This window comes from Ovis canadensis, chromosome 3 (assembly GCF_042477335.2).
Source record: "Ovis canadensis isolate MfBH-ARS-UI-01 breed Bighorn chromosome 3, ARS-UI_OviCan_v2, whole genome shotgun sequence".
NCBI lineage: Eukaryota > Metazoa > Chordata > Mammalia > Artiodactyla > Bovidae > Ovis > Ovis canadensis.
Genome location: NC_091247.1, coordinates 210,761,384 through 210,783,838, shown reverse-complemented (window position 1 = coordinate 210,783,838; position 22,455 = coordinate 210,761,384). Strand labels below are relative to the sequence as shown.

The window sequence follows — 22,455 nt, the reverse complement described above, 5'->3', positions numbered from 1 at the left end:
TAATATCCTTGTCAATTTACAATTAATTTGCAAAGAAACATTTTAAAACTCTTACAGTAACTGTGTTGAAATTAAATGCTATACTGGAAAAAACAGATGCACCAATATACCAATTTTTGTGATAACTTTAAGACCCATTAATGGTTAAGGATTGAGCCTTCTAAAGAAGAGAGAATAATAGTATTGGTATATGAAATATTTCCTGCACTAAACTACTTTAATTAGTGGTATCATTTATTAAAATAAAGAGCTATCAAATAGGTTTTTTAATTTTATTTTGATTGACTGCAAGTTCTTTGAAATCATTAGAAATTTAGAGAAATATTTTGTATGTTAAAAATGTTACATGACATATTAAACTATTCAAAGCTTACTAAACAATAAAAAGAAAATAATATTAAAAAGATTTTAAAATAGTTACTTTACAAAAGTAATTAGCAATTAAATGGCTGAGATATGAAATCATAAAATGATAAATAAAAGTGTCAATCAATTATGGAAGAGCGATACTGACACAAACTTCCAGAAAAATCCTATAGGCCTCAAATCAATGAGAGTAGCTTTAGTTGTATCAGCAATTAAATGTCAGATAATGCATATTAATAATTCTGTCACTGGAGTCAGCAGTTAGTGAGAACTAGAATTATTTCTGGCTTTGAAGTGTACAAGGTATGACCTTTAAAAATTATTTAGTATATAGAAACTAGTTTGCAAATCCAAAATTTTAATAAAATATGTATTATATAGATCATATAAAAGTCATATTAAATTTTATATTTTAGTTTATTATTTCAATATAATTGCCATAATGCCATTCATATCAGTCAGAAAAATGTAACATAATTTCTTAGACAGGATCTCTGTGTCTGTGTCATTTATCTTTTTTACTCAATGTTTTGTTCAAGGTTTTAAAAAGGATTTGGTTGTTTATAATTGGATTTAAATTAGGATTTATTGAAGCTGCATCAGTCTTATTTTTATTAAAACTCAACTGCTTTTATTTTATCTAGAGCTATGAAGAATTACACTGGCCCTTCACAATTTCATGAATCCCCTTTAAGAATCTATTGTTAAAAGCTGAGTGAAATGTTTAATGACGTATATAAACATATCTCTATTGATGACAACATACAGCAGTAACCGTTCCTTGACATGGTGCTTATAAGATTTCACTTTAAATTGCATTGATTTAGAAACTCATTTACACATGTGTATATGCACTTGAATAATAAACAGGCAAGGATTTGAATATTTTACAAAATCCTCCATAATATTTCATATTTTACACTTATATAATTCTCAGAATTATTCAAATAAATCTACCAATATATCCTTGATTTGGCTACATATAAGTTGTCCCTAAATTGAACATATCTAGGCATGGGTAACCTCCTACCAAATGAGATGAGGAATTACGAAGGAGAGAGACACATACCTTCTGTATGCCAGAGTCCTGCCTCCTCTTGTGGGTGGCCAAGTTACTGTAGTAAACAGTATTTGTGGTCTTCACAGACTGCCCTGTGAAGGCCCACAGTGAAGCAATAATGGGAAAGGTAGACTTCTTATCAACATGTCACAAAGTTCAAACAGGAAATTCTTACACTTGAGTATTTTGAAGACAATTTATTTCATGATACAACTCCAGAATGTAGGAGACTTTGGGTATGTAGTGTGTCATTTAGTTTGCCCTTTGGCAAGTGCTTCTGAGAAGCTTTTTTCATTTTCTAAAAGATACTGAGAAAAAGATGACTACAATATTGCTAACTTGTTTTTATCTCAATCACACATACTGCAAACTTAGGCTTTGCTAAGGGTGCCTTTAACGTTTTAAGTTCTACTTTAATATACAGTTGCTAAATCTTGTCATTACATTTTTCATTTCCTTATACTCTCATGTTTTCATTTCATTCCTGTTGTGGAATAAGTCATAAGTCTATTAACAATATTTGTCACTAGGGCTTCCCAGTTATGGCTAGTGGTAAAGAACCCTCCTGCCAATGCAGGAGACAAAGAGACGTGGCTTCAATCCCTGGGAAAGATCCCCTGGAGCAGGTTATGGCAATCCACTTCACTATTCTTGCCTGAGAATCCCTATGGAGAGAGGAATCTGGTGGCTACAGTCCACAGTGTTGCAAAGACTCACACATGACTAAACCGACTTAGCACATACAACATGTCACTAATTCAGAAGATTTATTACATGGCCTTACATATTTCTTTTCGTTATATTAGCATTATGTCTTTTGGTTATAATGAAAACAATCATAATCCATTAACAGTAGTTATTTAAGGATTGTTGTTTTCAGTTGCTAAGTCATGTTGGATTCACATCCCCACTCCCCCATGAACTGTAGCAATCAGGCTTCCCTGTCCTTAACTATCAACCTTTGCTCAGACTCATGCCTATTGAGTCAATGATGTCATCCAACCATCTCATGCTCTGTATGTTTCCACAGTTTGTTGTGATCAACATAGTAAAAGGCTTTGGCATAGTCAATAAAGCAGAAGTAGATGGTTTTATGGAACTCTCTTGCTTTTTGATGATCCAGCAGATGTTGCAATTTGATCTCTGGTTCCTCTGCCTTTTCTAAAACCAGCTTGAACATCAGGGAGTTCACGGTTTATGTACTGTTGAAGCCTGGCTTGCAGAATTCTGACCATTACTTTGCTAGCATGTGAGATGAGTGCAACTAACTGTGCAGTTGTTTGAACATTCTACGGCATTGCCTTTCTTTGGAATTGGAATGAAACTTGACTTTTTCCAGTCCTGTGGCCACTGCTGAGTTTTCTAAATTTGTTGGCATTTTGAGTGCAGCACTTTCACAGCATCATCTTTTAGGACTGGAAATAGTTGAACTGGAATTCCATCACCTCCACTAGCTTTGTTTGTAATGATGCTTCCTAAGGCCCACTTAACTTTGCATTCCAGGATGTCTGGCTGTAGGTGAGTGATCAACCATCATGGTTATCTGGGTCATGAAAATCTTTTCTGTATAGTTGTTTTGTGTATTCTGTCACCTCTTCTTGATATCTTCTGCTTCTGTTAAGTCCATACCATTTCTGTCGTTTATTGTGCCCATCTTTGAATGAAATTTTCCCTTGGTATCTCTAGTTCTCTTGAAAAGATCTCTTGTCTTTCCCATTCTATTGTTATCCTCTATTTCTTTGCATTGATAGCTGAGGAAGTCTTTCTTATCTCTCCCTGCTATTCTTTGGAACTCTGTTTTTAAATGGGTATATCTTTTTCTCTTTTGCCTTTAGCTTCTCTTCTTTTCTCAGCTATTTGTAAAGCCTCCTCAGATAACCATGTTGCATTTTTTTCTAGGGAATGTTCTTGATCATTGCCTCCTGAACCATTTCATGAATGGTCCACAGTTCTTCAAGCATTGTGGCTATCAGAATTAATGCCTTGGATCTATTTGCCACTTCCTCTGTATGATGGTTTTTGCTGACTGTATAGAGCTCCTCCATCTTTGACTGCAAAGAATATAGTCAATCTGATTTTGGTATTGAGCATCTGGTGATGTCCCTGTGTAGAGTCATCTCTTGTGTTGTTTGAAGAGGGTGTTTGCTATGACCAGTGAGTTCTCTTGACAAAACTCTGTTAACTTTTGCCATGCTTCAATTTGTTCTCCAAGGCCAAACATGCCTGTTAGTCCAGGTATCTCTTGACTTTCTCCTTTTGAATTCCAGTTCCCTGTAATGAAAAGGACATCTTTTTGGGGTGTTAGCTCTAGAAGGTCTTGTAGGTCTTCACAGAACTGTTCAACTTCAGCTTCTTCAGCATTACTGGTTGGGATATACACTTGGATTACAGTGATATTCAATGGTTTGCCTTGGAAGTGAACAGAGATCATTCTGTCTCTTCTGAGATTGCACCCTAGTATTGCATTTCGGACTCTTTTGCTGACTGTGAGGGCTACTCCATACCATTTGTCACTAATTCAGAAGACTTACTACCTTGTCTACATTAAAATAACTGTTACAAAGAGATGAATGCCTAAACTTACTTTTTAATTTTTCTGCCCTAGTTCTTAAAATAGCTGCATCTAATTGTATTATTCCTAAATAACTTATTCAAGTTTCCTCTGATAAAGATAAATGTCTTTGGGAAGGATAAAATATCAAGCAATATCAAGCTATATAACCATGGCAGTGACCAAAATATTGAATACTCACCATATCATTCATTGATGATCCTCAAATCATAACTTGTTTTATATATTTTTAATAGGAATATTTGTTGTAAATAACAAAAGCCCAAGTTTCCATAGGGGGAGAAATAAGCTTTTAAATTTTCACTTCACAAGAAAATGGGGAAGGCAGAAAATGTTGACCTTTTTGCAAAACACACATGAACATACAATATATAAAACATTAAATAAACTATCAAATTTGCCTCAAATGGATTTTTTAATCAGTTGTCACTTGTATCAAGAAAAGGATAAATGTTTATCTACCATTCCTAAGGATATTCACTTTCAGCATCACTTCTAGAACATTGAATTCAGGGAAACACTATTTTTAACTTTTTGAAGTCTAGAAAAATGTAATGTAAACTCAGTTATTTCCTTGTAATGAAGACTAATATTTGAGACTTCTAAAACTGTCACTAATGGCTACCTATATGGTTGTATCTATCCATTATATTTTATTTTCATAAACTAAATTGATAATTTTCTCTATTACTCACATCCTAGAATTATAGCTATTGAAACATTCATTAGAGATGAATGTAAAATGTCACACAATGTAAAATATACTGTTTATTTTTAAAATTTGAAGTAGTTATATCTACTGCTGTCATACACTTTGCTGTTTTCAATTAAATAATGTTATACATGTCAGGCTCTTTGTTATATGTCAAAATATGAGTTTAATCTGAAGAAACTGCCCTCCATGCAGGAAACATGGGTTCGATCCTTGGGTTGGGAAGATCCACTAGAGAAGGGAATGACTACCCGCTCCAGTAATCTTGCCGGGAGAATTCCGTGGACAGAGGAGTTTGGCAAGCTACAGTTGCAGAGTCAGATACAACTGAGTGACTACATTTTCATTTTCACTTTCTCTGGCATTTAACTTTAATAAAATCTATGTTCAGACAACATATAGCAAAGATAAAATTACTCAAAACACTAAAAGTAGTTTGAATCTACTTTTTATGATATGAATATATCGATTTGTAACTATGTCTATTAATGGCCGTACTTAGTGACCTAAGAGAGATAGATAAATTGGAAGTCAATAACAAGTGAAAATGTCCTTTTAACCTCATGACAAGATCAATTCATTTTCAAGGAAGTTTTAAATGACTCTATATAAAGGAAATATTTAGGGTCTTCCAAAAAAGGAACTCTTAATCTAGATAAAATTTTATTAGAAAAGACAATTTGAAGAAAAGAACTTGTGTGACTATATCCAAATAGATATTGAAAGGTAAAATATTAATGATAAAATTTCAAATTGTAAATATATATTTGTATTAGAATTCAAGGGAGCGAATACAGCATGAGCAGTAAATAAAAGTAGAGAATAAATATATCCTTTCATTGTTTGAGAAGTGGGTGAAAGTACTAACTTGGACTTTATTGAGTAAAGAATACAAGCTGCAAAATGTAGGGCACGAATTAAACTAAGGCATATTAAATGAATAAATTCTTATAGATGAGTAAAAAATATTTATTTGGAAAAATAAAAAAATAAAGTAGAATTCAAAGAAACAATATATTATACTTAAAATTAATTATATATATTTACATACAAATAAAATATATAAAGTTTACAGTAATTTAAAAATTAGGTTAAATATAAATGAAATAGCCTTCCACTTGTAAGAATGTTCATAATTTAAAACATTTTGTTTAATACAGCTATATATATAGAAGAGTTTTTTTAGTAACTGCCTTCCTAGTTAGAATTTTTAAAAAATAAAGAGGAAATTTAAAAAGATGAAAAATGATATGATGCAACACAAGATGATAGAACTAATAAAGTTAATGTACTGTCATAATACAAGGGAAGAACCTTGCTAGAAAAGATGAAGCATGTTTCATAACAACATACTGAGGATCCAAACCATTAGCAATTACAAAAAAAAACTGCATGCACTTAATAGTACAAGTTCAACAAAGATTTGAGAAAAGTATGTAGGTTAAATAATCATAAATGGAGATTTAAACAATTACTTCTCAGTGCTCATCTGGCAAGCAGCTATACTAGTAAGGCTACAGATAGATCTAAACTAGACAATTAACCAAAATATTTGTGCACACACACACTTATATACTTGTATAGAATACTCACATGTTTAATTACATTAAAATTTTCCAAAAATGCACTATATATTCATAATCCTGATTATATTAATATGAAGTATATAGAACTGTAGTGTCACTATAACAGCCATAAGTCAAGTTTGGCAGATGGACATTTGAAATGTGAGTATTCAAATTTAATTTTTAATTTATTATAAAAAATAAAAATTTAAGATTTCCTCCTCATTCACACCAGCCGTATATAATAGAGATATAGATTGCTTCCAGATTCATACAAATTCTTTACAATCTAAGCTAGAAGGTAATAACCAAAAATGTGAAAACCTTTATCTAGTTTTAAGTTCAGTTACACATTTTTAAATAACATATGAACCAAAGAAAAATCTACAAAGTTTTCAATTTTTATATGATTTAAAAGGAAAATGCAATAGTAAAATCTGCCTTGTGAAATATTGATTGCCTTAAATGCATACATTGCAAACAAAAAAATAAGAAGGAATACATTTGAGGAGGTGCCACTAGAAACTAAAACTTAAAAAGCAATCTGGGTGAAATTTAGTTCAAGTATAGTCCAAATAAAGAAGTAAAAGGAAAATAAATGATGCAAAATTATGACAAAGAAAGCAAGTACATTAGAAAGGAATAAAATGGTCAATGTGATTTTCACTTGAAAGGTAGTATAATTGATAAAAGACATTTAAAGAAAAAATGAGAAGACATAAATCTTTTATATCTATAATAAATATGACAACACCATTGTTGTTTTTACCAATGTTAAATAGATAAGAAAAGCATACTATAAATATATTCTATCTAAATGAAAAAGAGAATGCCTAAAAAATTTACCAAATGCAGTACAACTCAGATCCTGAATAAACTTAACATGTGTTAAAGATATGACGTTCATTGTATAAAGCTCCTACAAAAAAAATTCTAGAAACTCTAATGGTAACAGTAGTGAATAATAACACTTAAAATTATTCCAGGTCTTTCACAAAGTCTCCAGGTAAGATTAAAAAAAAAAAAAAGGAATGCTTCCCAATAGAGCCTTGAGAACAAAACTTGCCAGCTTACATAATATTAAGGAACTCAGTCCTGTCTCTTTGTCAAAATTGATAAAGAAAATATTTTAATCTAAGTATGATACATGCACTGATTTTAAGAGAAAGAAAATACAGAATGATCATTGTGGTTTCATTTCAGGAATGTTTGGTTAATATTTGAAGTAAATAAGAATATTTAGAGGAAAAACTATAAGCTATATTTTTAAAATTAATTAATTTATTTTAATTGGAGGCTAATTACAATATTGTGATAGTTTTTGCCATACATAAGCATTATTTTTAAAAAATCATTTCTCATTCTATTGAAGAAAAAATAAAACTGAAACACTACTGACTGGTTACAAAATTTATAAGAAAAAAGAAATAATATGGAATTGCTTTCCTAGTAAAAAAGTATGATCAAAAAATCCTTAAGCCTCATACTTGAAGATAAAGTATTGGAATATATTCCCATAATATAGGAATGATACATATAGGACCTTTACAGTACTTTCTATTCCACTTGAAGATAAAAGCTTGCAGTGTAAAAATAAGTCAAGAAGAAAACAAAGCAATTGCACCTGCAGAGAAGAAATAAAATGTGATTATTTATAGTTGCAATATCTGTTTTTATTTTAAAAATCCAGAGGAATGTAAATTTGAAACAATAGACTTAATACATAAAATCAGAGAGGTCATTGGACATAAGATCAGCCTGTAAATCTCTTTTTGTTTGTTTGGTTGTTTATTTCTGCTGCAGCAGCAAAAATTACTAAAAATTTAAAAAGCAAGATGACATTTACAAAAGCATGGCTATGAAATATCCATATTTCTCTAAGATTTCAATATGGAAAAATGTAAAACAAGCTAAGTGGATTTCCTTGACAGTCAGTGGATGGGACTCTGTGCTCTCCAGCGTGGAGGGTGCAGGTTGGATTCCTGGCTGGGAAACTAAGATCCCACCTGCTACCTGGAGTGGCCAAAAATAATTAAATAAATAAAATATAAAGAAATTAAGAGAAAACCTATATTATTGGAAGGATAAAGCATGGTACTGATTGGAAGAATCAATATTGCAAAGATGACTGTCTTTACAATTTACTTTAAAGATTAAATGCAGTCCCAAGCAGTTTTTTAAAACAGCTTTATTGAGATGTGATTTACATAGCATAAAATTCATCCATTTAAAACATATAATCAGTTATTTTATATACATTTCCAATTTGCAACCATAGCCACTATCAAAATCTAGAAAGTATTCATCGCTGTTCAGCTAGCAGTCATTTGTATCCCCACCTCCCCACAGCTCTTGGTCACCACTAATCTGCTTCTGGTCTCTCTTTTCTTATTTTTGATATTTCATGTAAATGGTCCTATACACCATGCGATCCTTTAGAAAGTTTGATTGCCATAAATATATGATTGAGCAAAACAGTCAGACACCAAAGGAATGATATCTATGCTTTCTGGTGTGCATATTAAATGTCAATAGTTTTTTTTTAAAAAAAAACTTCCATTTTTAGAAAAAGAATATAATACATTTTGAAATTTATGTAGTCATACTATTATTTCCACTTAAGAGATGAAGTTACCCAACAGCAGCCAACTTACTTTTTAATTCTCAAGCTTGTGCTTGCAAGTATACATATGTGGGAATTCACAGTCATCTGACTTTATGTCCCCCACGGATAGCACTGCACAGTTTCCTTTCTGAGGTAAGTAGTCTGATAACCTGTAATGGAAAGCATTGCATAATTCTGTTATGATATATGAGGACAGCTCATGAAGTTATAACATTTCTGTATAACAGTAATAAAAACGATATTTTGAAAGTGGGTAATGGTGTTTTTAACATAATTTCAGGCAGAGTTTGTTATTAGGAAAATGCAATACTGAGTATCCCATTTTCTAATATTTCTATCAACATTTTATTAACTTTCATCATCCTTCATCTTTGTGTAATTCAACCAAAACAAATGTTTTAATAATATTCTTAAAATATATTTTTAAAATATGTTCCTTCTCTATATAGTATAGTTTTAAAAAACTTACTGTAGTTTGCAAGTTGAGCCATTTTGCCACATCCACGGATGACCACGGCCTTCACGAAAGACTGGAATCCATGACGTAATTGATAGGGACTTCAGAAATTTCTACACAAAAGTATTTTCATTTAATCACTATGAAAGAATTTATTAATTCTTAAAATGCAAATAGTGTGCCCTTTCATAGGATCCTGAGTTTTCTGAACAAGATGAGAGTGTTAGAATCTAATTTAACATTAAAAATACAAAATTGAAAGTTTTAATATTTGTTGAAGCATTAACCAATGTCTGCACTTTTGATTAAAAATAAACTCAAACATTTATGTTTATCAGTTTCATTGCTTGTCTTATGTTAATAAGAAGTCTGATTCATGCAGTTTAATTGCTACCCATGTTGTCAAATTAAACATAGCAAGGTTTTAAATGTTTTCTGATTCTGTGACATTCGTTTTTCCAGATACTGTGATTATATCACTGAATTTTGCTACTGTTTTTCTGAGTTTCAATTTTAGAAGAAAATTAAGGGATTGAAATTGAAAAAATAAGTGACATGAAAGACAAAGTTTTGATTTTCTGGGACCCACACCATTCTTTGCCTAGATAGACCCCAAAGCAATCTTTTTCTGTATTGCTAGAATCCAGCAGATAAGATAGAGTGTCAGAGATTGACTTTTCCCTGCTCCTCCCTGTTAAGTACAACTGTAAACATGGGCACTTATGAAAGACACAATAATGGAGAACTCTGAAAGGTGGAAAGACAAGGGTGATGTGGTTGGGCACTTAGCAGCAGCTTGACTCTCATGTAATCTCTCATCACTTTCCAGGATGAGAGAACAAGGTGAGGTTAGGGAACAACAATTAGGGGCATCTTATATCTTCCCCCAAAGAAGAAAATGATCTAGACCTGCTAAATGACTTACCCAGCCTAGCTGTAAGAGAGGGCACGGATAAGCTATTCCATTGTTCCAGTGTGTTGAGGGGAATCCTGTCGACAATGCCACGTGAGCCTTACAAAGTGTCCATCAGGACATCTGCTAACAAGGAGCAGTTAGAGGAAGTTCTTCTCCTGCTTCCACAAAGAGAACTAGAGTTGGGAGGCTGAGATGGAGGTGGGGCCAGCAAAGAGGGTCTCATGTCTAAAAGTACTGAACCCAGGAAGCCTCTTTTCCCTGAAGGCATAAGACTCCATCTCCACTCAGAGACACTGGATAGAATGGATTTTAAATGTTATATTTGCATAATGAGTAATAGACATTAACAAATACCATGTAAATGCAAGAATAGGGATAAATTGCAAAACTATTACATGGGAGTGTGCAGAGACTGAAAGAAGATTGCATACTGTTTGATTCTATGTTCATGAAGAGCCAAAACATGCAAAGAGATTCTATAACATCAAATGCCACGACAGTGGGTAAATAGGAGGACACACAAGTGATGAGAAGTTACAGGGGATGGGGTCCTGGAAAGCTGAAACTTCTAATCCATGATCTGATGTGTAATTACATGGTTCTATTTATTTTGTGATCTATATGAAAATGTATGATATGTATATTTTCCTTGATATATATTAAAATTAAATAGCACAGTTTATCTTAGAATATAATAGCACTTGTAGAAGTGTGGTTTTCAGTGAAAAGCAAACATGGAAATAATCAAGCATGCATTCATAGGATAAAATATTAATAAAGTATCATACAGTTGTATTCCATTATTTAATAAAATAACAGGCCTTAAACAAACTACAAATACATACAAAAACCTAAGTGAATTCTAACAAATTTAACACTGACTGAATCAAGCCTTTAACAAAATGTTGGAAACATCTGATATCTTACCAGTTCCTCTTCATCATCTATATAAAGCAGAGTAGAGTTCCTAGAAGCACAGGCTGTCAAACTCCCATTCCACGTTTTTTCTTCAAAAGTAATATAATAGCAGTTGTTGGAATATGTAAACCAGTCTTTTGAACAACGACCACAATGGCCTTCTGAGGAAAGATTGTGAATTACTAGAAAATAAATTTTAGAAAATAAAAGTCAGTTTACATATATGCATGCTGCTGCAGCTGCTAAGTTGCTTCAGTCGTGTCCAACTCCTAGTGACCCCATGGACTGCAGCCTACCAGGCTCCTCTATCCATGCGATTTTCCAGGCAAGAGTACTGGAGTGGGTTGCCATTGCCTTCTCCAACATATATGCATAGATATAAACATATATATGATATACATGGTTAGACAACATATCTATGCATCCTCAAGGCTGGTACATATTAAACAAACCAACACATACATTCACAGAAAGGGTTAGTCTCTCATAACCCAATTTATGTCTCCATATAAAGCAAGCACACAGAAATATCCGCTCTTTACACATCCTGAAAATCAAGAACTGAAACCTCTGCTTTAGAATAATAAACTTATTTGTCTCTTATCATATTATAGCAGAAAGAAAGTAGAACTAGTTTTCAACAATTGTTGTATTGTTCATATTGATCATATTGTTGTATAGGCAGAAGCATTCTCCTATAATCATTACTTATAAATATTTGTTGCTCTATTTTCCAATTTATGTTCTACCCCATAATCTATTCTTATTTTCATTAGCCTAAGATAGAGACAAAATACCAACTGTATGTGTGCCAGAGCTTTAAAATCATTATGTACCTTTCTGGAGCCTTGTTATCTGAGAGGAGTTATTCTGGTCCTGTATTAGAGTAGCTACAAAATTAATCATTACAGAAGTTAATATTGTTCTAAATAAATCATAATCATTTTAGTTTCTGAGTTTAAAATTTGGTTTATTGTTTAGGATTAGAGTAATCTAAAATAAAACTGATTTTACCAAGAAAAATTAATTAAGCAATGAAGATTTAATGGAAAAAAATATTTCAGAAACCAAAAGGAACAGATGCCACCACCTCTTACAGTATTTCTTTTAACCAATTAAGACTTAATTTGTGTTTATCAATAAGTTCTTTCAATCTCCTAATACATGTTTTTGAGTTATGAAATCAGAATATACAAATACGTACCCTCTGTAAATATTCTGTGTTGTATATTTTTGACAGATTCAGAGTTACCATTCCACATTTACTCTAAATGGATATATTTTAATGATAGGCACATTCTATAATATTATGAAATGTTTAGAGGACTGACCATCATTAAAGTGAAAAGTTCCCTTACAGTTTTTAAAAAATGTACTTACAGGGAGTAATAACGATCATTGTTACCACAGTGGACATCAGGACAAGGCAGATGATTCCGAGGATCCCAGCAATGAGCTTCTCTAGAGGTGATGGTGAACCTGCAGGGAGAGAAAAGGAACTACTGAGAAAGGAGTGATGGGGCAATTGTTTAGAGAGTAGACATAACACTGCTGTTGCTGCTGCTGCTAAGTCGCTTCAGTCATGTCCGACTCTGTGCAACCCCATAGACGGTAGCCTACACTAGAACCCGTGTAAATATAGAGTTATGTATATAATCTTCGACCCCAAACTCAATTTCTACAACTGTAGTCTTTCTCTCAGAATATACCATTGCATTCTCAGCAAACATAATGCTGCATTAGTTGTTGATTAAAGACTACAAATTTCAGCAATGCCAGAATGAAAGTAGTTATCTGATTTCACATTAGATACCATACCCAATTTTAAGCTCTCTTCTTCAAAATGAAAAATATGTGAGCTTATCCCCTACTCCTTCTCCACACCTTGGCACCCCAAGTGCATATCCTGGAACAGTTCCACCTAGTGACTGGTAATGTTTTACCTTTGGAGTGGTAGTTGTCCTCATTCCCTTGAAGATTCTGAGAAGTCTTTTGAAGATTCTGAGAAGCATTTTGAAGATTTAATTCAGCATATGTTAATTCCTGCTGAGCTATTGAAACGGAACCTTTAGAGCCCTTAGGTTTCATTCGCTGTCTCTTTGAGTTCTTGACTCCCTTCATTTCTGCATAGATTACTCCTTGGTTATTCATCTCTGAAGCTGAGTGATGTCAAGGACTGTGCTCTAAGTGAACTGAGGAATAAGTGATGTCTGTGAGACAAGAATCCTACTGCAATAACATGGGGCGGGGCAAAGACCTTAGTGTTCACTTTGCAGCTGAACAAACTTAAAGCCTGGTTCTAAATTCCTTGGAACTTCAAACAAGGATTTCATGATAGAACACTTTTTTAAAAAAAGATATTTTATATTTGACAATATATTATTGGTTAAACATGAAAAGCAATAAATCAGGGAATAATAAGTACATGACTAATAATATCCTCATTAAGTTAAAGTCAGATTCCACAGAAATATTTTAACAGCATTACAGTGCTTGTATTAAAATGAAAATATTGTGTATTACAACAGAGATTTAACTATAATTTTGATTATTTTGAAATCCAATACTTGTTATAGACTAAGTACTTTAAAGATGAGGATAAAGTTGGCATTTCCTGCACTAAATTACAGTATATGGTGACTTACGTTTATTTATTAAAAAGGGTACCAATTGCTCTTTATTTTGAATGGTTGAGGAATTCTGAGAAAACTTAAAAATTGAGGTACTACTTCATATATTGAAAAATATTACATGACAAACTAAACATAACCTAAACAATATTAAAAATAAAACAATAGAAAAAGACTAAAAAATATTTATTTTACAAATGTAATTGATAATTGATTTGATCACTAAGGTCTGAATCCACAAAATGATAAACAAATATAGGCCATTCATGAAAGAACACTTGGTTCAAACTTCCAGAAAGATCCTATAGATGTTAAAGTTAGTAAAGGTCATTTTATTTGTATAAGTGATGATAATTGTTTATAAAATCCAGAAAACATAGCTTAATAATTCAGTCAATGGATGCATTAGTCAGAAAGATCTGGAAATTGATTATGGATTTGAAACTTAAAGAAGCGTGTTCTTTAAAAGTTATTTAGTGTTTAGTAACCTATATTATTAATCTAACATGGAAATAATATGTAATATATAATGCATGTTACACTGAGCACTCAATCTGGTACCTATATGTTCTATAAATATTAGTTTTTAACTACTGTTTAAGTTACAATTTCTGTGTTACTATTTCTGATTCATATCAGTTAGAGCCTGGAAAGCAATTTGTTAAACAAGAGTGTCTTTAATTAGTGTAGTACATCTCTTTTGAAATGTTTGTTCAATATTTTTAAAAATCCTTTCATTAGTTACAGTTACGTTTATATTAGCATTTAGGAAGCTACTTCATCTTGATTTTTATTAAAAATAAAACTGATTTTATTCAATCTAAGTGCATATATAAAGAATTATGTTTGGCCTTTCTATGCAATGAATTCTTTCCCAAGAATCTATTTATAGAATTTGAGAGAAATATATATTAACATATTATTATACAAGAAACCTACCTTCTACTGATTATAAAATCCCAAACTAGTTGTTCTCTGTCAAGATGCCTGCAGCTTTCACTTAAGATTATATACAAATCCAAATATGCACTTGACTAGCATTCTACAGACACTAATTTGAATACACGGAGAAATCTTCCATCGTATTTGATATTTTATGGTTGTTTTTTACCCTGAGCTATTTTTTTTAATTAGTATTACACTTTGATTTTGTTGTATATTAACTATACTTCAGTTGCTTCACATCTAACATTTGCTAGTCCCCACTAAGTGAGATGGTCTAGTAGAGAGACAGGAGAGGAGGGACACATACCTTCTGTTGGCCAGAAAGTCGTGCATCCTTTAGTGGGGAGGTCAGGTTACTCTCATTAAAGAGGCCTGCCATAGCTGTGTAATAAAAGGAGAAATTTAAAAACACAAATCCAGCACAAGAGTAAGCAATGTCTGTGACCTTCATATACTGCCCTGTGAAGGCTCAGAGTGAAGTGACAGTGGAAAAAGATGATGATTTCTCATCAATGTGTCACTTCAGGTTTGAACAGGAAATTCTCACCTTTGGGCTATTTGAAGACACACACGCCTCCAGAAAATAGGAAACTCTGGACTCCAGTTGAAAGGACAGATGGACCTCTAAGTGTGCTATTTGTATTTTCAATTTTCAAATGCCTCTGAGAAATTATTTCCATATTCTACAAGATCTGAGGCAACTGAGGTTTAACCACCCATGCAGTTATCTTGCTTCCATCTCAATCATATACATTGCAAACTTAGAATACTTCAAGTTTTTCTTTTAAAACTAGATTGCTAAATCTTGGCAGTACAGATGCCTTTTCTTGACATCCATTGTTACTTCATTTCCATTGTCATTAAAGAAGTTCTATGAATCATAATCCTATTTTCAATAAATATTTAAAGATATTTGTCCCTAATTATTCTGAGAAATTACTGCATTGCCTACCATAGTGTACCTGGCACAGAGTCCATCATTTTCAAAATACCATCTCTCTCTCTCTGCCTTAGTTCTTACATTCAGCTTTAATCTTATTAAATAAATATTTTACTGTATAAATTTCCTCTGATAAAAATAAATTCCCCTTGAAAGGATAAATATAAACAATATTAAATGTATCATCATGACATAGGTTGAGATATTAAATGACTATTCATCATATCAGATAACTTATCACTTCCCAGCTACCCAACTTCAAACTTTACACTCTCATATTCCTTTCTCTTTTTTGTTATAATGAAGGAAGTATTAGTACTTTTCATTTCTACCCACCCATTCCTACCTTTAGAGACTAAATGAGTCACCACAAGCATGTCCACTACAGTTTGTTTCACTTTCCTAGTTTCTTCCCACTTCTGTTTTTTCCTTAGGATTCACTTTGTTAGTCCTTTACAACATGAAAAGTGTCAGTTCTTACCCCCAAACTGAGCTATCTTCAGACTACTTGCAATCCAGCATTTTCCTGAGTGCTCAAACCAGAAACCTAGGATGAAATTGAAGCAGGGTCATAGAGGTTTGTAATGTGACTAATATTGGAAGAAAACTATTGGCAGTATCAAAAGATGTCCGATATGCTGTCAGAGTAGGAAATGGAAACTCACTCCAGTATTCTTGCCTGGAGAATTCCATGGACAAAGGAGCTTTGTGGGCTACAGTCCATAGGGTCACAAAGAGTTGGACACAACTGAGTGACTAACACACACATCAAATCGATCATGAATTCATCCTCCAATCCTCAATCATGCCTAGTTGTCTATATTTTACTGGGAATATTTATATCATAATATAAACCCAAGTCAAACTTTGCAGTTAAAGAAAAGGTAATTTTTAAACATATCTAACAAAACAATGGGAAGGGGAGGAAAAGAAGACATAAGCCACAAGATAAATGGTACATGCAAATGAAAATGACAAGAAAGCAGGTATAACAATACTCATATCAGATAAAATAGTCTTTAAAACAAATTTCATAATGAAAAGACAAAGGACACTATGTAATGATAAAGGGATCAATATAAGAAAAGGATATTATACTTGTTAGCATATATCCACCCAATGGAACATTTCATGCAAAGATGGGTTCGATAAAGGACAGAAATGGTATGGACCTAACAGAAGCAGAAGATATTAAGAAGAGGTGGCAAGAATACACGGAAGAACTGTACAAAAAAGATCTTCACGACCCAGATAATCATGATGATGTGATCACTAATCTAGAGCCAGGCATCTTGGAAAGTGAAGTCAAGTGGGCCTTAGAAAGCATCACTACGAACAAAGCTAGTGGAGGTGATGGAATTCCAGTGGAGCTGTTTCAAATCCTGAAAGATGACACTGTGAAAGTGCTGCACTAAATATGCCAGCAAATTTGGAAAACTCAGCAGTGGCCACAGGACTGGAAAAGGTCAGTTTTCATTCCAATCCCAATGAAAGGCAATGCCAAAGAATGCTTAAACTACCGCACAATTGCACTCATCTCACACACTAGTAAAGTAATGCTCAAAATTCTCCAAGCCAGGCTTCAGCAATATGTGAACCGTGAACTTCCTGATGTTCAAGCTGGTTTTAGAAAAGGCAGAGGAACAAGAGATCAAATTGCCAACATCCGCTAGATCATGAAAAAAGCAAGAGAGTTCCAGAAAAACATCTATTTCTGCTTTATTGACTATGCCAAAGCCTTTGACTGTGTGGATCACAATAAACTGTGGAAAATTCTGAAAGAGATGGGAATACCAGACCACCTAACCTGCCTCTTGAGAAATCTGTATGCAGGTCAGGAAGCAACAGTCAGAACTTTTTAAAAATAAGAAAATACTATGAATCCTTATGTCAACAAACTGGACAACCTAGAAGAAATGAACAAGTTTCTAGAAATGTACAACCTTCCAAAGCAAGTTAAGAAAAAAAGATATTTTGAACAGAATGATCACTGGAAGTAAAATAGAATCTGTTATCAGGTACACCCGTGGTGGATTCATGTTGATGTATGGCGAAACCAATACAATATTGTAAAGTAAAGTAAAATAAAATAAAATTTTTAAAAAAAGGAAAAAGAATTATCCAGGTCTGGATGGCTTCACTGGGGAATTTTACCAAATATACAAAGAAAAAATTCATATTAGTTTTTGCACTATTTTAAAAGACTGAAAAGGAGGGAACACTCCTAAAGACATTCTAAGAAGCCACCAGCATCCTGATGTCAAATCAGACAAAGATACAACTAAAAAAATGAAGCTTCTCCATCTTTGGCTGCAAAGAATATAATCAGCTTGATTTCGGTGTTGACCATCTGGTAATGTCCATGTGTAAAGTCTTCTCTTGTGTTGTTGGAAGAGGGTGTTTGCTATGACCAGTGCATTTTCTTGGCAAAATTCTATTAGTCTTTGCCCTGCTTCATTCCACATTCCAAGGCCAAATTTGCCTGTTACTCCAGGTGTTTCTTGACTTCCTACTTTGCATTCCAGTCCCCTATAATGAAAAGGACATCTTTTTTGGGTGTTAGTTCTAAAAGATCTTGTAGGTCTTCATAGAACCGTTAAACTTCAGTTTCTTCAGTGTTACTGGTTGAGGCATAGACTTGGATTACTGTGATATTGAATAGTTTGCCTTGGAAATGAACAGAGATCATTCTGTCGTTTTTGAGACTGCAACCAACTACTGCATTTTGGACTCTCTTGTTGACAATGATGGCTACTCCATTTCTTCTGAAGGATTCCTGCCTGCAGTAGTAGATATTATGGTCATCTGAGTTAAACTCACCTATTCCAGCTATACTAATTACCAATTCTATCCATATTGGATTTGCTTTAGAATTACACTGAAGATGGAATTTTAGACTCAAAAATGAAACTTGAAATCGTCTCTTCTAACCTCTGTTTATGTGTATGAGAAAGTTAGAATAGTTATTTTCTTAAAGTGATAAAATTAATTTGTATCATAACAAAGATTATAACTCTGTCTCCTAGATTCAATTACAAAGTTATTTCAGAGAAACTTGAATTGCCTTGTTTTATAGCCTGCTAAATATCAAAATATTATAAGACTTAGATTATTCATACCTTCCTAAAATAGCTTGAAACTTTATTGTTCCTCTTAAGCTTCAGAGCAGATTTAGTACCACATTCTTTAAAAATCCATCTATATCTTGCTGAAGAGAACATATTTGTCTCCATTCTAAGCCTTATTGGGCTAAAATAGAAAAAAAGTAAACCTTGCATTTCTTCAGAATTTTTTCCTCCTTAAATTTATCTATTTTTCTGGAGTAGACAGAGGTTATATTTTTGTGGAAGTATAGATGAGAAATTGCATTTTGGAGTTATAATACAATTGGTCAGTTAAGGGAATTTTCCAAATTAGACCATGTGTGTATATTCTTCAAAGGGGTTACTGTATTTCGTGTACCAATATGTGTGCCATTTGAGTCTAATACAGATACTAAGTGATAAGATATAATATTTCTCAAAAGAAGATACTAATCTGGGTTTTTGATGAGTGCAAAATATATCATTTCTAAAACTTTGCAACCAATTACATTGTTTTTTTAAGTTTGAAAGTTTAATGCAACATGTCCATAAGCTGTCATGGATCATTACTTAACCACACAGAAAATAAGTTCTAAAAGCTCCAGAAAGAGAAATTTTAAAAATCATATTTTCTGATATTCCCAGAGAAATGGATATTTTATTTCACTTTTTAAGATCATCTTGGTTACTATTCACTTAGCACCCCATTACTTAATGATGAATATGTTGCCATTTTTCCACTGAATTAATTATACCTTATGAAACTTTATGAAGGATTCTTAATATGTTTTTTGCCTATAGTCTTCAAAAATGAGTGAGAAGAGAGGGTGACTCATAAACCAGAAAATCTCCTATTTAAAGAAGGATAAAAGGCATCCAGCTGATAAAAAGATAAACACTTTTTTCTATATGCTGTGGTTGTTTAGTTCCTAAGTTGTATCTGACTCTTTTGCCACCCCATAGAATGTATTCTGCCAAGCTCCTCCATCCATGGGATTTCTCAGGCAAGACTATTGGAGTAGGTTGCCATTTCCTTCTCCAGGGGATCTTCCCGACCCAGGGATTGAACCCACGTCTCCTGCACTGCAGGCTGTTTCTTTACCATTGAGTTCCCAAGGAAACTCTTTTCCTATATATTTGGTTGTTTACTGGAAACAATGTCAAGTAAGAAAAAATTAAATGATAACAGTTGTGTCCATGTATTTATTATATATCTAGTTCTTAATATATTAAGAGGTGTATTTAAATGCAATATTCAATGACATTTGTGATCAATTAAATAGTGATATTAATCTGAAACTCCACAATAAGTTCACTTTTGCTCTGATTCTGGGGGTTTTGCTTACCACATATTTGCCTTCTGATTTTGTCCAGAGTTTCCACAGCATATTGTTGCAGCAATCCTGGGATTAGTGTGCTTTTTACTCCTGCTGGTAACCATAGGCTTAGGATATACATATGAGTATCAGGTACACATATTGATCATGAGAGCAATGAACCAGAATTTTTAAAAAGGAGATACTATAACTGCTGAACTGCTGTTGAGCTTCATAAACTATAAAGTTCTATAGAAATGTTAGATTCCAGAGGATAATGACTATGATATTGATGATAATATCATTATCTTGTTATCATAAAGTTCTTATGCCACACGAAATAGCTGAAGTCATACAAAAATTTTAGTAAGGAATTTGAATTTGAAATTATTTGAAACTTTCTGTTTGAAATTATATCTATTTGAAATTATTTTTCATGTAAGTTGAATTTGCCATATGGACCAAGACTTAGAGCATTTTATTTGATTATTACATTCCTTACCTTACTGCAATACTACTTCATTAGAAAAGAGTAAATTTGATCCCTTTTTATGTTATTAAAATATAAATCATGAGTACTGATATATATCATTTTGTACATTATTCTTGCATTTCAATGTGTTTTTCCTGATAATTATTAATTATTTGGCTCACTTCAAACCGTTTTGGGTGTCTTTCCAGGTTCATGTATACTGAGTAGAATCACAAGTTTGAAATTGTTATTTGAGAAGAATATATGGCAAAAAAAAACAGTTAATTGTTTCTTTATTTCCACTTTTATGTTTTCTGTTGTATAAATGTTTATTATTGTTTTACTCACTTTAAAAATAACAGAGTCAAATATATGCAGCTATAATTTAAAGAGCTTTTTTATGCTTCAACACTTCAAAATATTTTAACTTTACATATTCACTGATTGTTTCAATTTAGCCAACATCATTCATACAATAAATTATAATAATGTCATCTTCTCTTAAAGCCATTTATGATCTTATTTTTACAATACGGGTTGAAGTGTTACAGGGCTATTGTGAATGCAAAATACAGAATACAATAGAAAGGAAAATTTCTGCACCAGAAGTTGAGAATCATGTAGTTTTACCACCTAATACAGGCAAGTATTAAATACTTAGGCTGATATCTAAGGTATTTTTTCATGGAAATATCCCCTTCTGTACCATTTCAAAATGTAATTTTAAAACTTTATATTGAAACTTTGGCAGAAATTTTAATTGTACTCATCTTTCTTCTTGAATCCATGTTTTACTATAGCTAATTGGATACTTTCACAAAAATCCTATGATAGCATCATAGTTACTTGATTATTTGGATGTTCTATGCTAGTCATAAGATTTCCAGGTGGCTCAGTGGTAAACAATCCTCCTACCAATTCAGGAGACTCAAGACACTTGGGTTTGATTCCTGGGTCAAGAAGATCCCCTGGATTAGGAAATGGCAACCTACTCCGGTATTCTTGCCTAGAGAATCCCACTACCTTATGACCCAGCAATCCCACTGCTGGGCATACACACTGAGGAAACTAGAATTGAAAGAGACACATGTACCCCAATGTTCATCGCAGCACTGTTTGTAATAGCCAGGACATGGAAACAACCTAGATGTCCTTCAGCAGATGAATGGATAAGAAAGCTGTGGTACATATACACAATGGAGTATTACTCAGCCGTAAAAAAGAATTCATTTGAATCAGTTCTGATGAGATGGATGAAACTGGAGCTGATTATACAGAGTGAAGTAAGCCAGAAAGAAAAACATCAATACAGTATACTAACACATATATATGGAATTTAGGAAGATGGCAATGACGACCCTGTATGCAAGACGGGGAAAGAGACACAGATGTGTATAACGGACCTTTGGACTCAGAGGGAGAGGGAGAGGGTGGGATGATTTGGGAGAATGACATTCTAACATGTATACTATCATGTAAGAATTGAATCACCAGTCTATGTCTGACGCAGGATGCAGCATGCTTGGGGCTGGTGCATGGGGATGACCCAGAGAGATGTTATGGGGAGGGAGGTGGGAGGGGGGTTCATGTTTGGGAATGCATGTAAGAATTAAAGATATTAAAATTAAAAAAAAAAAAAAGAAGAAGAAGAAGAGCCAGGTGGGCTATAGTCCATGGGGTTGCAAAGAGTTGAACACGACTGAGCACACACAGATGCTATCTATAGATATTTCCCAAAGGAAAGAGTTTTTAGAATTAATATCATTGTCATGTATTCACTTTGATGGATTTTGCCCTTTAGGTAGAAATATTTCATTCTTATCTACATTTGAGACAAATTTCTCAGTAATCTTATCAAAGGCCTTGAGTCTGTCAGA

At 33.0% G+C, this 22,455-nt stretch overlaps 1 protein-coding gene across 7 annotated transcripts; it reads right to left on the bottom strand.

The window, feature by feature from the left end:
* Positions 1-7,538: 7,538 nt before the first annotated feature.
* Positions 7,539-13,428, bottom strand: LOC138435975 (NKG2-A/NKG2-B type II integral membrane protein-like). 7 transcript variants are annotated; one of them, XM_069581313.1, is made up of 7 exons: positions 13,136-13,425; positions 12,573-12,671; positions 12,029-12,082; positions 11,202-11,374; positions 9,371-9,471; positions 8,930-9,050; positions 7,539-7,899 (listed from the first exon to the last, which is right to left on the bottom strand). In XM_069581313.1, the coding sequence occupies exons 1-6, from the start codon at positions 13,341-13,343 to the stop codon at positions 8,933-8,935; spliced, it is 753 nt and encodes a 250-aa protein (XP_069437414.1). In that variant the 5' UTR covers positions 13,344-13,425; the 3' UTR covers positions 7,539-7,899; positions 8,930-8,932. The 7 variants fall into 7 exon arrangements, with proteins under 7 accessions (XP_069437414.1, XP_069437416.1, XP_069437421.1 ...); XM_069581315.1 differs by having other exon boundaries at positions 11,202-11,353; positions 13,136-13,397; XM_069581320.1 differs by having other exon boundaries at positions 11,202-11,281; positions 13,136-13,397.
* Positions 13,429-22,455: the final 9,027 nt, after the last annotated feature.